Source organism: Simochromis diagramma, unplaced genomic scaffold, assembly GCF_900408965.1.
Source record: "Simochromis diagramma unplaced genomic scaffold, fSimDia1.1 OVJJ01000205.1, whole genome shotgun sequence".
Classification (NCBI taxonomy): Eukaryota; Metazoa; Chordata; class Actinopteri; order Cichliformes; family Cichlidae; genus Simochromis; species Simochromis diagramma.
Genome location: NW_024386782.1, coordinates 12904329 through 12921558, shown reverse-complemented (window position 1 = coordinate 12921558; position 17230 = coordinate 12904329). Strand labels below are relative to the sequence as shown.

Here is a 17230-nt window from a genome sequence, read left to right as displayed (position 1 = left end):
AACCTATCTGTTAAACTTGCCTGACGTGGATACAATATTCAAACAGAAAGAACAATTTTCCATCATTTAGTTTTTTGACAAGTTACTTTTATAAATAATTGAAATCGCCTCCTTTATTTTGAAAGGGTATTCGTCAAAGTAAAAATATCATTTCAAATCCTTTTTATCATCCACTAAAATATACATGTTACGTTAAATAATCACATATAAATAATATGAACAATTTACTGCCATCTTCTCAAGATATAATGTAGTAATTGTAAAATTTGTGAGAGGAACCTATGCTTTTCAGACTATGTTCGAGAAGAGCAAAAATTTGTGTGGGACATTTGGAGAAATTTGCTATTCACGTACATTTTTCCGCACAATTTCTCTTCTCTGTGAATAGTACCAAACAGTCGAGAGCGAAAACTGCGTTACTGTGATCGCTTCATTCATAATACCGGAGAAAGCATCCTCTTTCAGGGCGGAGGTAATATCCAAAGCATTTGACTGAATTACTTTTAATCGGCTGATATAAAATAATAATGAAAACAACGAGAAATACCACAGTAAGGGTCTTATTTAACGATTGCCCTGGAAACTTCACCGGCTACAGTAACAGGGGATGGAGCTCATGTGCTTTAGCCAACAATAGCTGTCGGTATTAGCTACCTTAGTGGAGACTGAATCCGCCCAACACTGCTGAGGTTTCACTTCGTTGTTGCATTTAATTTCAGAGTTGAAGATAACGAGGCAAAATGGCCAAACGGAGAATCACACAGGAGACCTTTGATGCTGCTGTCAGGGAAAACATGGAGGAGTTTGAGATGGACCCAGACGAGGCTTTGAGGGAGGCTGTGGAGCAGTTTGAGTCTCAAGGTAAATGTCACAGTTGGTTAATGTACACTGACTGTTACACACTTTGTCGGGGTGACACCGTGTCGGTTAAGATTGATATAAACTTCAGGCCGAATGACAAGGTAAGAGTTGCATGTCTATTGAAATTAAGTCACTGATGGTCAAGCTGCAGAAGACTGGAGCCATGAGCATGTGCAGTGCTCAGGTGGAAGACCACAGAGAAGGTTTTAGTGTAGATGAATGTAGTGAACGAGGATACACAGAAGGTTGGCGTGACGGAGAAGGATGCCAGTGATAGGGTGAGATGGAGGCAGACAATGCCCTGTGGCAACGGCTAAAGAGAGCAGCCAAAAGAAGAGGAGGAGGAGGAAGAAGAAGATGTAAAGTGCTCATGAAACATGTGTCCTTTATTTTTTGGTTCTGTCACATTTTGTTTTGTTTTATGTTAAAATTTCTTTACTTTAAAGTTTTGCCTTATATTCTAACATCTGTAACATGTCATGTTATCTGTATGCATGCAGATGTTAGCCGAGATCAGGAATGTCAAAGTCATTGTACATTGCAGGCCGCATACAGCCCACTTTGATCTTCAGTGTGCTGGACCATTGATACAGCTTTTTCTATTATTTTCACTACACATTTGATTCTGGGCCCTGGACTTAATGTTTGACAACTCTAGCCTTGATCCTTCATTTAATGGGAAGGTGAACTTACTATGCTGATAGACAGATTCCCTGTTTACTGCACTGTGCACTGCAAATTTTTAGTCTGTTTGCAAAAATCCAAAGTAAAAAATGTTTCAGTTTTTCCACATCAGCAGAATTAGAAACGGTCCAGATCGTAAAACTCTGATTTTTGATGGGCCAAATCTAGATTAATCTCTGTTTTTGATTTGTGTAACCATTCTTTTACCTCTTTCACTGTGATTTTATGATTAGTTCAGTTTGTCTGTTTGGTCACTGTATTACTCAAAACTTATGAAAGGATTGGCATGAAACTTTTTAGGAGAGGTGGAGCTTGGCCTAAAATTAAAGTGATTAAATTTTGGATTCGATTTGCATTGTGAGAGCAAAACTGAACATTTTGCAACATGTCTGTACAAGTACACTGTTACATCCCCACAAATAAGGTCTAGGGGTAGGTGTGGGGGAGCAGTAACAAATAGAACTGAAAGGCAGAAAAGGAAGCCAGTTCATGCATGGTGTGTAGGGGCTTTTCAGCAAAGGTATGCAGTCTTAAACTGGTCTTGCTTTATTTGTGTGCTTGTAAAAAAGAAGCAACATCCCTTTGTCTTTTTCCTTTTCAGTCTGTTCAAGTTTCATTCTCATGAATATGTCTTTGTAGCTGGTTCTCCTCAGTAACAGAGAGGGAAGACTGTACACACACACACAGAGCACACACACAGACTTCTTTATTATCAAGCACAAAAGAAAAACGTTTGCTCAACCAGCTGCCCAGATTCAGAGCATTATTGTTTCTGTGCTTTGCTCTGTTCTCTCGTCCTCTGGCACCCCTGCACTTACCATGTAGGGAAAGAGAGTATTTAGCAAATGCAAGTGTGCCATGCATTCAACCATCCCATCCCTTTCCCTCTTACAGCCAAGCTACAAACTATATCCCGCTGCCACAATCCTCAATAAAGTAGCAAACTCTTCATAACTGGATCAGTTGGCTTCTTTTCTCTTCAGACTTTAATCAGCTATAATTTACTTTTACTGCTGCTGTCCCTCCTGTCCCCACAGTGACCCTCTCCATTTGCTTCTGCCATCTATCTGTCCGTCGCTCCATCCATCTATCTGTCCCCCCGGGCTGGAACCTATCCCAGCTTACCATAGTGCTGGAGGCAGGACTAACACAGAGAGAGAGACAACTATTCATCCTCACATTAACACCTATGACAAATTTAGAATCACCAATTAATCCAACCCCACTAACTCCACGCCTTTGGACTGTGGGAGGAAGTTGGAGCACACACAGAGTTTAACTTTCCTTATTTTTTAAAGATAATGACAGATTAACTTTATGAATTCACTTATTTCTCAATCAAATGCGCACAAAGCACTGATACAAAGCTTTTTTTCTTTCTTTCTTTTTTTTTTTTTTTTTCAAACAAATCTTCATATATAGATCCCGTGGCTGAGGTTTGCTGCTTCTAACAGAAGCTACAGTAAAGACATTTTGGGAATGTTGGGAAAGCAATAAGTACTAAAAAGTAATTTATTCCTTGTCCTTACTTTAATCAGCTTGAAGCCTCTGTCTTGAATAACAATTGACACATAAGGTTAGTCCACTTCTCGCCCAGTGAGACCTGTGAAAGGCTCCAGGCCCGTCAAATATGAAGAAGAGAGTGCACTGACACTCTGATAATTACAATAGCTTTTTTTGTTGTTACTGCCACTTCTGAGATGTTAAAATGGTCATTAAAGAAGTTATGTTGCCCTTTGGAGCTTTTTTTTGTGAACTTCATGTTGTGCTGTGAGTCAGCATTAAATCTAGTCGTATGTGTTCATGCAGGTGTGGACCTCAGTTGCATAGTGAAAGCTGTCCCAACATTATCATCGGCTGACAGTCAAGAAGAGCAGACACACGAGGTCCTACAGGTGAGTCTTGATCTGTTTTCCTGAAAAGAGAATGCTTGTTCCAAAGTTCTATCTATATTAAAAATGTTTTTTTTTTTTAAATCATTTCAGGCGTTGGAGTCCCTCCAAATTGGAAAAGACTCTGCTGGTGTGACAGCAGACCTAAAAAGCTTCACTGAGCAGTGCTCACTGGGATTTGCCCAGCGGTACCTCGCTGCCCAGAAAGACGCCTACCCCGTCATCCTGTCCTACTGCAAAAAGAGCACGGAGGAGCAGGGAGCAGCATTAGCTGCGCTGTCTGCTCTGGCCGCGCTGACGGATGGACAGCCAGACTTGCTGGATGCAGAGGGCCGGCAGTTCCTATTGGATGTCCTTAAGAAGTACCAGGCAGAGTCTTCTGTTACACGGGTCGCCATCAGTGCCGTGCGGCACTGCTGTTTAAAGCACGAACAGAACAGGCAGGATTTTGTTAAAGGCGGCGTCCTGCCGCTGCTCACTGTTGCCATCACACAGCACGGTGAATGTGCGGAGATGGTTAAGGAGGCCTGCGCAACTCTCCGAGTCATGACCTTTGATGATGACGTGCGGGTTACGTTTGGGCACGCTCATGAACACGCCAAGAGTATTGTTCTTGAACACAGCGGACTGAAGGTGTTGATTGAGGCTGCCAAAGGTAAGGCCAGCTGATCATATCAATATAGATTTAGCTTCTGCGCTTTCTAGTCGCTTTGTATTTGCTGGTACACTTAAATAATTTTGATTTCTTGGATATCTTCCATGCAGCTCACCTTGGCAACACTTCTGTTTTGAGTGAGCTGTGTGCGACTTTATCCCGTCTGGCTGTACGGAATGAGTTCTGTCAAGACATCTGTGATATGGGCGGATTAAAACTCATGATGACTTTGCTCGCAGACAGCTATGAGTCAGCGGTAACGTACAAGAAGCAAAGATCGTGATGAGGATCAAGTCCAGGTTTGTTTTTTTTCACTGAAGTGTTTGTCTTCCCGCAGGAGCTGGTTCGGCAGGTCCTTAGCGCGATCCGAGCCATAGCAGGAAATGATGACGTGAAAGACGCTGTTGTTAATGCCGGTGGAGTTCAGCTGATTGTCATCGCCATGAACAGGCACATGAGCAACTCTGCTGTGAGTGTCACTGTTGTACCTACATGTTAAATCATGCTAAATTGGTGTCTGTGCATTGAAACAAACAAACACACAAATGAGGGATACACTGACTGAAAGAATCCTCTAAGATGTTCTAAGATTGTGCTCACTTTCTGCCATAGGTGTGCGAGCAGGCTTGTGCATGCCTCTCCGTCCTTGCTCTACGTAAACCCAACAACTGCACGGCCATCATGGAGAATGGAGGTGCCTTGGCTGCCCTGCAGGCTATGAAGACTCATACCGATGTGGTGAACGTGCAGGTAAGATCATGTCGTCAGTGAACAATATGCTCCCTGGGATCTGGAGTCTTTGTGACTGTGATTCACGTTTGGTGTTCTGCTCTTTACAGAAACAAGGGTGTATGGTGCTCAGAAATCTGGTCGCACGAATGCGTAACTTCAGCCAGCCAATCTTGGAGATGGGAGCAGAAGCGCTGATAGCCCAGGCACTGCAGAACCATCAAGACTGCGGTGATGTAGGCAAGGCGGCCCTGAGAGATCTGGGATGTCAGGTGGAGCTTCGGGAGCTGTGGACCGGAAAACATGGCAGCCTTACCAACTGAAAGTGGAGCACAGCACCACTGCAGAAGGTTCGCAAGGAATGTTCAACACACCTTGCAGGGATGGGGTGGGGGTTTAATAGCAGACATTCAGTCCCGCCCACTGTGATTTCATTTCCCGGCAGAGGTTTAGGTGAGGCATCAACTGCCATTGCATGCAGCCACATGATGAAGGAGAGACGCTGGTGATGTCAGTCTTCCTTCCATATTCGTATGAAAAAATAAAATAGCTTGTTAGTTAGCTACTTAACCACTAAAGTACAACAATCAATAGCCATAGACAGTATAAAAGATGGCTGTCACTACCGTGATGTCACTCAGTGATTTGTGAAGCCCTGTTTTGATGCCTCAAGCTGAGAGTTTTTGCCATCACCATCTTGATGTTTTGAAATCAGACGTGATGAGTGAGGGAGGGAACTGTGACAGCACGTGCTTACTGGCAATCAATCACAGTTGTTTAGCTAATGAGATTATCTTGAATAATCTTCGTTTCTGACACTTAAGATGACCAAAATTTACAAAATAGACTGAGTTTTTATTCAGTATGTCCCAAAATATGTGACAGAGCCCATAAAATCATCAGTTTATGGTTTACAAAAGTCAAGATTGTTGTTCTTTTTCCCTTTTCGACTTCTATAGGACTATGGGATAGTATTTTTGTAGGCACAGATGATGCCTTATGGTGTCCATTAAAATTAATCCAGGTTTAAGATACCATGTTTGATACTTTGTTAGTAGTACTGATAGCCAGTAGCCTAGCTAGCTGAAGTAAGACAAAAAACATTTGAAAGCATATGAAGAAAAGCCTTCAACTTTAGTTTCACATCTGGTTGAAAACATGTGGTCATTAAATGCATGAAGAGGGACAAAGAAGGGTGTGCTTTAGGGTGTGGCAGGCTTGTAAATGAGAAAGTGCCCTGACCCTTGTTATCTCGGTGAGTCCACCCCTCTCTTGTCTTGTCAGGTTTGAAAATGCAAAGATAGTGAGACTCGAGGCTTCAAGATGATTTTTTTTAACCAGCAATTTAATTTGTTGTATTTCAACAAAAAGTTACAACAACCTGTGGCCCTAGGGTTTTCTTTGAGGTCTGTAAACACAGCAGATGTAAATGGGTTTAATCTTACTCACAATCTATCCCTGTTTTAGTGGTAGCCCAGCTAAAATCTGCCCACATTTCACATTTGAACCAACAACATTGGCCCTGTTCTACTTGCCACAAACACTTAAATATGTCTCCCTGAGTGCAATTTTGGCTAAAATGTAATCCTGTCATGTTTATATCTAACATATAAACATAGTAGAAGCAAATACTCTCTTAGTGAGGCATATTTGCACAGTACATTTGCTGAAAAGCATTTCAGGCAGTATGAATCAACACACGACCAGTCACGATGCTTTTGCAAGATTTGAAAGTGTTTTCCAGTATAAATAAGTACAAAAAGGCCTTTGTAGTGCTGTTGTATGCGTTTTTATTATTTATGTAAAACTTTTTTTTTTTTGAAGTGTTTTTGTAAAATGTTGTATGAGTGCATTTGCTGCTATGCAACTGCTCTGTAAGTGGTGACTTATTTCCTGTGTTGGCAGGGCCAAATTGTACATGTTTTGAATGCCTTACACATGCTTTACTTTTAGTTTGTAAATTTGTCATTAAAGTTTAACACAGTATGATACCATCTTCTGTTATCTAGCTGTGTGTGATAGTAACAGACCCTGTATCTCTAGCAAGAAACTGCAGGAGGCCCACTGCCTGCTAAGTGGCTCTCCTACTCACGCCCCTCTAACTGACCTATCCAAGCGTGCCGCACCTCACTGAGACTTCATTTCCCACAATGCACCTGCGCTCGTCCTTGTCAAACCTCACTGTGGTCATTGCGAACCGCCTCGCCTGGCTGACAGGAGTAGTAACGGCAGAGCCCACAATGGAGGAAGCCTGTCACTTAGAGTCAATGCAGCTGTGGAGCATGTGAGAAACGTATTTTAAAAGGCACCTTCAACATTAGGACACATTTCCAGTCAGGACATTAGCTCATGGTTAACATTTGCAGTACGCTGTTACCGAGAAAATAGACGCGAATTAAACGGCGGGCTAACGGCTAGCTTACCTTACTTAACCTGGTATTTGGCTAACTTAGAAATAACTCCCGAAGAAACTGCTAACGGCTGGAAATAACGCGCCAGTAGAGGGGATATCAAAACGTGACAGCTCTTGATGCCGGTGTCGGGTTTATAAGGTAAGAAATGTGTTTGTGTAAGCAGTGACAGGTCGCTGGCTTCAGAGGGTGGCTGTGTTTTGTTTGCGGGCATGTGTCGACAGGTTTGGAGCAGCGGGCAGAAACAGAAAGGCGAGGCATGGTGATCGTTTAATGAATAAGTGTCCACTTCTACTGCAGTAATGTTGACTTGTAACCGTGCTTTGGTTTACAGTTTAATAAATGTCGAGGCAAATGGCAATATATGGGACACGGCGCTGTTACAAAACTGATGTATTAAGGAGGCAGGGAACATGAGCAGCTGATGATCCACTTCTCTCCAGCAACACTACACTCTTACATTTGCTGATTATTCAGATAATCCGCAGATAATTGTGATGCCTTTTGAGTATTTATGCTTATGTATTTTCTGTTTCCCACAGCTAGCATGTGGTCATATTTTGCTCTCAACTTTTTCCACTTAGACTTCCAATAATTTTCATGGACTTATTCTTGATAAATACAGCACAAAATTAAACCCACGCTTTACCCATAAGTATTAAGTTGCCTTTTTTGACTCCCTTATTCTTGATAATACACTTTCTATAAAATCTCCACTGCTGCATGTGTATAGCATGGGAATGCTGTCCTGTATTACAGAGTAATGAAGCCTAAGGCACACAAATTAGACATAGCAGGACAGAAACAAGTGAGGAATAAGGAACTGTAAGATGATATGCATGGGGAAAGAAGCTTTAGGGAGGGGTGTGAGATGGCCTGAGATTTGGGATGGTGGCTGCTGTGAAAAGGTGGGTACAAGGCCTGTTGCACTGCTGCCAGTATTTGCTGCCTCTGACCCAACTTTTGAGCCAACCCTCCGTTTACAGTTTCACTGTTGTCTCTCACCAGCCTCTCGCCAGCCTCTCACTGCTTCTTCTTGAACTCTGGTGTTTCTAAGGGCTGTTTTGTTAATTTTTTAACAAATATTCAGCATCCACAAATCCTGTACTGAGCCTGTATGTATATCAAAAACTAAGTAACCCATATTCTCTGTAATAATATAAATCTGAAAGGGCAGATCATCACTTAATCATACCAGTGCCAGTATTAGTTTGTTGGCAAAACTGTAAACAAGAAAAACTTTTAGGGCAAGTCAGCTGTTCATCATGCTTGAAGAATTATACAGCATAAAATGAATGTTACACAACAGATAAACATTAGTCATAGTCATAAGCAGATTTGATCTTATACTGATGAAGTATCCGTGTGTCCCATGATGACAAAAAACAAACAAAAAACACAAATAAGTAAAATTCTTCACATGAAAACCCAAAGAAAAAGAGTTGCTGATCATTTTCATTCTTTCTTCTGAATGTGTGAAACTTGTAGATCTTGTGTAGACTGGATGTGAATTACTAATTTGCATCTTGTTGTTGGTGTTCCTTCAGCTCAGGTTTAGATATTTGATAGCTTTGGACTTGATAAAGCAGAGTGGATGGGTTGAACATTACATGAATATGTGATCTATGTGGTGAAGTGATTAGTTCTTTAAAGCCATGCAAATACCTCTATTGTTAAAATCAGTGAGTTCACTCTAAATAATGTTTGTCTTCTAAAGGTCAACTTGTCTTTATTGATGAGATCTGGAGGATTGTCCTGAATGTTCAAAGTTGTGGTTACACTGCAAACTTGTTTCCAGCAAGGGAGAGGATTCAGGAGTGCTTGTGTCACTCAGACACCTTTCACCTACAAGTCCTCTGTCCTTCAGGAGTGATCTATTGTGCCTCCACTTAGCTGCAGTTTTCATGAGGGCAGGTGGTTCAGAGTAAGTGGGCTATTCTTGAGGTAGTTATTCACATCGGTGTGTATTGTATTTCTAGTTTATTGTGTACAGATAAACATCTTGTTTCTCAACTCATGTTGTAAGCATATAAGAAAGAGGGCGGTTAAGTAGAATAGATTTAAGACCAGACTTTGATTCTGTGGTACTTGTTATGATTCATTGAGGCCATAAATAATCATGCAGTCTAATTAGAGCACTGGTTATCAAACTGTGGCGGGTGGACAATCAGGTAAAAGGACATAAGAATATTTTAGAGAAAATAAACAAAGAGTGGATGACAGTGCTGACGTCATATTCTTTTTGTTCTGATTCATTAAAAGTTGTGTAATGTGGAGTATGAACATTTTTTTCTGAGGTGAGGCATACCAGGAAAAAGGGTTTTCAAACAACTTCCTTGCTGTAACAGGAAAATCTGTTTAAAAATATTTAGACTGACATGAAACTTAACTGTGTTTGTTTTTCCTCTTTTTTCCTTCTTCCTTGTAGCTTCTAGCCTCCTGTACTCCCCACCAGCATCACTGCTGCCACCAGCGGTTCAATTCATGAGCGTGCTTGGTTCTTAATCCTCGGAGATGGGGAGTGGAGTCCAGGAACAACGGGCATCACTCACACAGGGTGAAGTGCTCCCACTGGCTTCCTCCAGTCAGTCAGAGGTGAGCACATTTATACAGGATCAGGGTAATCATACAGCTCAGGTTTGGTTAATAAATTTTATTTAATTGTGACTAATTGTGTTTAGAGGGAAAAAAGTCATTATTGTGTTAATGTTGACATTCCAGGGGGTTGTACAATTATTTCTGGAGTCAGCCATTTTTGTCACCCCCAACGGATTCTGGCAGATAGCTGCCCCTTCCTGAGTCCAGTTCTGCCGGAGGTTTCTTCCTGTTAAAATGGAGTTTTTCCTTCACACTGTTACCAGGTTTTTGCAGTTAGGGGGTCGTTTAATTGTTGGGGTTTTATCTGCGTTATTGTAGGGACTTTATCTTACTAACTGAATTACATTAAATTGAATAGTTAGACAGTTTAGCTAGATATATTTATTTGCATGCATGCATTTCTAAAATTGTGTATGTGTGTAATGGATATATAAATATGCCTTATGTTATCATACAGTTATGTTTAAATGGGTTTTCTTACATGATTATTCATTCCCCCACAGTTGTCCCATCACTTCTGTGATTGCATCCTATCAAGTCATATGTTATTTGCAGAATATAGTGGCATTGTAAGAGTAACCCTAACCCTAACCCTTTCATTTCGCTTTGCAGGGGATGAAACAGACTCGGTCTGTTATCAACTCGCTCTTTTCGGGGGCTTTAGCAGGAGCTGTAGCCAAGACAGCTGTCGCCCCATTGGACAGAACTAAAATCATCTTCCAAGGCAAGCTGGCTGCTCTGCTAATTTACAACAGTGACCTGAATAAAGGACATATATTAATATATGATTACATCTTGTTGGGACTAGTGTGGAAATACCTAAAAAAAATCATATTATTGATATTACTTATAAAATGACTGGACTTGTGAGAAACTGCAGATTTTTTAAAGAATCTCTATTTTAACATCTTTGATTTTATTTTCTGTTCATGCCATTTGTATGTGTACAGCACTTTGTGAACCCTGGTTTATTTTAAAGTGCTGTACAAATAAGGGTGGTTCGGTATGGTTTTTATATTGTTTATGTATTTTGTTTTTCAGTGTCTTCTGCAAGATTCTCTGCCAAGGTATGTTTGAGCATGCTTCCTATTTATAAGTGTTTTTTTTGTTGTTTGTTTGTTGTTGTTTTTTTTTGTTTTTTTAGCAGAAATAAAACTGGGTACAAATATTTGTGCATCATGTTAATTTCGTGTTAACGTGAGCAAGTATATCTTTGTGCACACTGAATTAAAGGAAGCTTACAGGTTGATCTACCGCACCTACCTGAAGGAGGGCTTCTTCAGTTTGTGGAGGGGAAACTCTGCCACCATGGTGCGAGTCATCCCGTACGCTGCCATCCAGTTTTGCGCACACGAGCAGTACAAGGGCCTGCTGGGAGGCTACTATGGCTTTCAGGGAAAGTATGTATCTGTGTTTTGCTTGTTTATGAAATGTTTTCTTATGTAAAGACATAAAAGGGCTGAAGTGCTGACGGGTTTTTTCCTTTTTTTGGTTGCAGTGCCCTACCTCCAGTCCCAAGGTTGCTGGCTGGGTCCATGGCTGGTACCACTGCCGCCATGATGACATATCCTCTTGATATGGTGCGTGCGAGGATGGCTGTAACGCCAAAGGAAATGTAAGCCAACTTTGAAGTTATTATAAATTGTCTTCTGGGCATAGTTGGGGAGTTTGTTAATAGCATCAGCAAAACAATCCAAGGGTCATGAAACATGGTTAATGTTTAGGGTAGTTATACATACACTCACTTTGCCACTACATTAGGTACACCTTGCTTGTGCTGGGCTAGACCTCCTTTTGTCTTCAGAGCTGTGTAATTGTGTTTTAAATCAATTTCTTGAGTCATTTATAGATTTGTATGTGTCACTATGTCACTTTAGACAAATTCATCACTAAAAACCTGAAATGTTGTTCATTTGTTTTGAGAATAAACATAGTTGGTTGTGCAACCATAATGCAGAAGATATTACTACAGCACATTTTCACATCTTCACTGTATAGTCAGCTGGGGTATTGTGTGATCCTATTTAGCCTCTAATGGACTTGAACTGCACACTTGTGCAGACTGAGTCAACTTCTATGATCTAAGATGGAAAGAGCAATTTTTTTTTTTTCTTTTCTTCTGAATTTCTCATCCATCTTTTACTAAAACACATTTATATTTTTAATATTTTTCTGTTTTAGGTACAGTAACATTCTGCATGTGTTTGTGCGGATCTCTCGAGAAGAGGGCATGAAAACACTGTATCGAGGCTTTACTCCCACCATACTGGGTGTTGCCCCCTATGCTGGCCTCAGCTTCTTTACCTATGAGACACTGAAGAAGTTGCATGCAGGTATTCAACAGCCACATGTTTATCTGTATTGATCTAGCCCTGTTCCTTTCCTTCTGTGCACAGCTGCTGTTCATGTACAGTACTTAAACCTCACACGTTTCTCTTCCACGCAGAGCACAGCGGCCGCCAGCAGCCCTACTCATACGAACGCCTGGCTTTTGGAGCCTGTGCAGGTCTCATCGGCCAGTCTGCGTCTTACCCTCTGGATGTAGTACGGCGGCGGATGCAGACTGCGGGTGTCACAGGTCACACGTACCGCACCATCCTGGGGACCATGAGGGAGATTGTGTCCGAGGAAGGGGTTATCCGCGGACTCTACAAAGGTCTCAGTATGAACTGGGTTAAAGGACCTATTGCAGTGGGGATTAGCTTCACCACCTTTGACCTCACTCAGATTCTCTTGAAGAAGCTTCATCAAATGGGTTATACTACTCCATAATAATGACAAAGAGAGTTGAAAATGGGGGTAGAGGGTTGAGTAGATCCCTGTAAGCCCACTCTGGTGAGACAGAAGAGGAAGCAAGAGTGAAAAATGGGTATTGCTGGATAAAAACAAAAAGCACAGTGGCTCAGGATGCGTGGGTAATAAAAATTTATTCTCTCGCTTTGTCTGTGTGTAACAGAGGTAAGTTGGATAGTACGCCTTGTTGTCATGTACATCTAAGTGCAATATCATCAATACGTTTGTGTGTACACATGAATTGTAATGTTCCTACCCTCTCAGTACATTTGTAATCCAGAGAGTTAAAAGGTACACACACACAGCTGCCATGTATATCATTTTAAATCTTTTACTTTCCAGTGCAATGCTGGTTTCCACTCATTTCCCATGAGTTTTAAAAAATGCATTCATTTAATAAGAGTAAGATATGCCCTTGTTGAGATTTGTTTTAAGGAAATTTATTTTAAGAAAATATACCAAAGGTTATGACGTTAGTTAATGCAAATTATATGCCATAAATGGTGTTGTAGTATGTTTAAGTGTGAGTTCACAGCAGCTTTGTAACTGCTATCAAATGGTTTGATTTAGTTTGAGCTGAAATATTAAAAGCTCACAGTCTAGTGTTTTTTCAGTGGCACTCCTGAAGATTGAATTCACAGTTTTATTAGTTGTTTAGTTGTGTTTTATGGTGGTGCCAACAAAAAAGAATTACCAGTGCCCATAGTGTTTTTTTTAGAAAGTTTTCGTCACATATCGATTGTTTTTCACTTTAATCATGTCATAGGCTTTAGATTCATATCTGAAGTATAAATACAGATACTACAGTTACTCCATCTAAACTATTGGGGCCTTTTCACTGCTGGAACCACTTCCCCTAAGAACTAGGAACATTTGGGAGGCTGTTTTGGATGTTTTCTTTCTTTCTAATAAGCTCTGAAACATCAATGGAAAAGAGAGTATTGTAGAAACACAGACAAGTAACAATATGAAGGAACCTTGTAGTTCTTTGGGAAAAAGTTCCTGAGACTACAGCGTCTCAGTTTTAGTGGAAATATGCTTATTGGTTCTCAGCCCTAAGTAACGCACATCAAGTAGTTAGGTCATCCCCCAAATGTGAGATGTTACACACTGATATTTAGAAAGAACAGCTAAACATGTACACAGCCCTCTTTGTGACGTTTACAGTGTCTCATTGTTGCTGACACAGTCTGAGAGGTGTTGCTTTTAAATATGTCATTTATCTGTGGTGGTGTTTTTAAAAAGTACAGTATATCAAGAGGCATTTTTATATCTTCACCCTCGTATGTGTCGCTGAGGTTGGACACACACGAAGTACACACATTACACAAATGTGTCTTCCATTTGCTGCCAGCGTGACAGCTGTGCAGTCTGTCTCTTCGCTGCCATTCCCGGCTGTTTTGTTTTTAAAAACGTGACTTGACACTAGACTGTGACATGTCACTGGAATGACTTTAAATCTCCTGGTTAGGGAGGAGGACTCAGTGTAGAGCTTTTAGCAGTATTTGCTAACTTGACTGGAAATATGCAAACACATAGTGAAGAGATCATTTGAGTTCTGTTACAAAGATAATTTAGTTCTCAGTATTGTACTTTACCTCAGCACACAATCACGTGTTTTTCTAATCGTCACATATCAATTAGAAGTGTTAATGTAGAGTTGTGGCAGCAGATGGGACTTGGAGCTTGTTTGAATGATGCAGATGAACATTTTGACAGTACTGATGCAGGCTCATAGAACCTGAGCAGTGTCAATAGTTTCTATACTTGGACCTTACATACCAAGGCAGAACGGCTGAGCTGGGTGAGCAGATGAGTAGAGCCAAGCGGAGCAGAGGGCATGAGGTGTCATCTGTAACAGGAATAAGAAGCAAGGCTTGTGACTGAAACTCAGCAGTGAATTTGAAAGATTTATATTTTTAAATATGTACAATTGTTTAATTGATGGGCAGCACGGTGGTTAGCACTGTTGCCGCACAGCAAGAAGGTCCTGAGTTCAATTCCAACATCAGGCCGGGGTCTTTCTGTGTGGAGTTTGCATGTTCTCCTCGTGTTTGCGTGGGTTCTCTCCGGGTTCCGGCTTCCTCCCACCGTCCAAAGACATGCAGCTTGTGGGGATAAGTTAATTGGATAATCCAAATTACCACTAGGTGTGAATGTGCGAGTGAATATGAGTGCGAATGGTTGTCTGTCCCTGTGTGTTGGCCCTGCGACAGACTGGCGACCTGTCCAGGGTGTACCCCGCCTTGCGCCCTATGACAGCTGGGATAGGCTCCAGCGCCCCCCGCGACCCTGAAAAGGACAAGCGGAAGCGAATGGATGGATGGATGTTTAATTGATGATTAAAAAATGGGAAGATTAATCACCAAAACGAGAAAACCTAATCTGACTGATGACAGTGCCCAAAGTAATATTCTGATCTTAGACCAGCAGATAACCTCACCAAATAATAATTAACAACATGAGAAATACTAATAGTTTAGAAAATAGCTTTTGAGATTTGGAAAATGTTTCAGTTTATTAAAATGCAATCACTTAATTTTTTTTTTAAATTTAATTGTTGGTTTATCCAGGGACAGATTCACTGCTAAAGCATAATGATAATTGTTCCATTGTTAGTGCCTACAAGACATCAGCGTACTCACGGTGATATAGGTATTATTCTTTTTGGATAGTTTTAAACATGTTTTTCCAAAATAAAAGTAAAAGTAATGAGCACAGCTGGGATTGAAACCACAAACTTCTTTTTAAATAAATAAACACGTCAGAGGTGAAGTCTAAGTAAAGTAAGATCCACTTCTTTTTTTTTTCTTTTTTCTATTTTCCCATTTTGTGCAGATTTGTAATGCACGTCGTGATGTGATTACTGAATTTAGTACAGTAACTCGTTACATTACTGTGTTGCTGAACAATGTAACACACTGACAAATAGCTAAGCATAACAAATGTTAATGAAATCTGTTTATGTTTTTTATGTCTGAAAGAAAAAGAAAATATCAGCCTATATATCAAATTTTTAAATCGACAAATATCGGCATCGCTCTTAAAAATATCTGGGAGGGGAGGTTTTACAGGGAGTTTTACAATCCCTACACTCCTGTATCCTGCCTTCTCTGGAAATCATTTTCTCATTTTCTTTGTCTGCTCGTGGAAATTGTTTGTTGGAATTAATGTAGCGTTCAGGTGATCTCCTGAACATAACACAATATTTTGACTTTAGTTGACCTCTGTAAATGAGGAAGATTTGTGACATACAGCATCTCCAGTCCATATATCTGCTCCATCAGCTGTGGGCAGATGCATGTAAAGTGTTTTAATATCAGTTGTCTTTACTCCTTGCCTTAGGTAGCAGAAGAAAAGCTTAGATCAATGAGAATTTGGTCTGTAATTAGCACATATGAAAGTGTGCTTGGTTAAAAGAATACATTAAGTGAAACCTGAACGAAGGGTATTTCCTCACTCTAAGTGCCTAGCAAAGGATAGTAATGTTTTTACTACGACTGAGCTGCTTCTACTAACCTTTCTGGAGGTTTCTTCCATTTTCTAGCCTTGCTTCAGTCTGGATGTTCTCAGTAAGAAGAAGCAGATGCTCTGAAGTTTAGAAATTGTTAGTCCTCAGTGGCTGAATGTATTTCTTCAGGTTCAGTTTTGTATGTGAATTTTGTAAAGCTTAAACTGCCTTGGAGAGTAAATCACCATGAAAGGTGATTCTCAGTTCCCAGTTCATTCCAACACATTTAGGACTTATTTAAAGCCATGAAGGCAGATTTTAAAAAAAGCAAAGTTACTGGTTTGGTTTTGCCCCTTCTCCAACACGCCATACTCTGATTTAAATTGGAATAACCGTGATTGTTGCATTGTTATGATCTTTTCTCTGATCTACCAGCAGATGAGTATAACACGAAGAGCCTGTTTGATTTCCATTTCCAGACAATCATTGAATGCCAAAAAGTTGTTTTTTTGTTTTTTGTCTAACACAAAATGATCTTTAGATGGGAACACAACAGGCGCTTAACAAGAACAAATACTGACACACTACAACGACTTACTCTGGTGCGAGTGTTTTTTGTTTCCTCTTGTAAAATCAAATGTTAATTGTTTTAACCCGTACATGTAGACTTATAACTCTACTTTGTGTGTCACAGCCGATTATCTTGTGGTGTTTTTTGTTGTTGTTGTTTTTCCAGTTTGGGTGCAGATGTGACTCAACAGCTGGTTGTTAAATTCTAGTGATTTGTGCCAACTGAATGTCAACATAGCTACTGATAACCACAACCTGTGTCTGGCCTGTAGTGATGATGATGATGAGTCTGTAACATCAGAGTCTACAATAAAACTGGATGTTGATAACACATTGATTTGTGATCATTAGTTTTGGTTTAATGTCCCAGACTGATGTATTTTTGTGCTTGGAGTGTTGTTTGGATTGATATTAAAGAATTTCCCCCCCTCAAACTGAGTTTTTTTTTTTTATTTTTATTTTTTTAGGGGGATATTTAACATTTGCTGGTCAGCATGATGTCGGTGCAGAGTTATAAAAACCTAAACAGTGAATTGAAGAGCTATACCTGCTTATGAAAAGCTAATTTTGGTCTCAAACACGTGTG

At 40.4% G+C, this 17230-nt stretch overlaps 2 protein-coding genes across 4 annotated transcripts; both read left to right on the top strand.

Annotated features, from left to right (window-relative positions):
* Positions 1 to 336: 336 nt before the first annotated feature.
* Positions 337 to 6812, top strand: armc6 (armadillo repeat containing 6). Its single transcript, XM_040021909.1, has 8 exons — positions 337 to 472; positions 720 to 861; positions 3355 to 3440; positions 3531 to 4092; positions 4203 to 4348; positions 4430 to 4561; positions 4705 to 4842; positions 4932 to 6812. The coding sequence occupies exons 2-8, from the start codon at positions 741 to 743 to the stop codon at positions 5142 to 5144; spliced, it is 1398 nt and encodes a 465-aa protein (XP_039877843.1). The 5' UTR covers positions 337 to 472; positions 720 to 740; the 3' UTR covers positions 5145 to 6812.
* Positions 6813 to 6941: 129 nt separating this feature from the next.
* Positions 6942 to 14317, top strand: LOC120727568 (mitochondrial coenzyme A transporter SLC25A42). 3 transcript variants are annotated; one of them, XM_040021911.1, is made up of 8 exons: positions 6942 to 7105; positions 9661 to 9827; positions 10443 to 10554; positions 10872 to 10897; positions 11064 to 11230; positions 11329 to 11445; positions 12012 to 12163; positions 12277 to 14317. In XM_040021911.1, exons 2-8 carry the CDS (start codon positions 9747 to 9749, stop codon positions 12600 to 12602), a joined length of 981 nt encoding a protein of 326 aa, XP_039877845.1. In that variant the 5' UTR covers positions 6942 to 7105; positions 9661 to 9746; the 3' UTR covers positions 12603 to 14317. The 3 variants fall into 3 exon arrangements, with proteins under 3 accessions (XP_039877845.1, XP_039877844.1, XP_039877846.1); XM_040021910.1 differs by having other exon boundaries at positions 6942 to 7373; XM_040021912.1 differs by lacking the exon at positions 6942 to 7105 and adding an exon at positions 7401 to 9156.
* The last annotated feature ends 2913 nt before the right edge of the window (positions 14318 to 17230 follow it).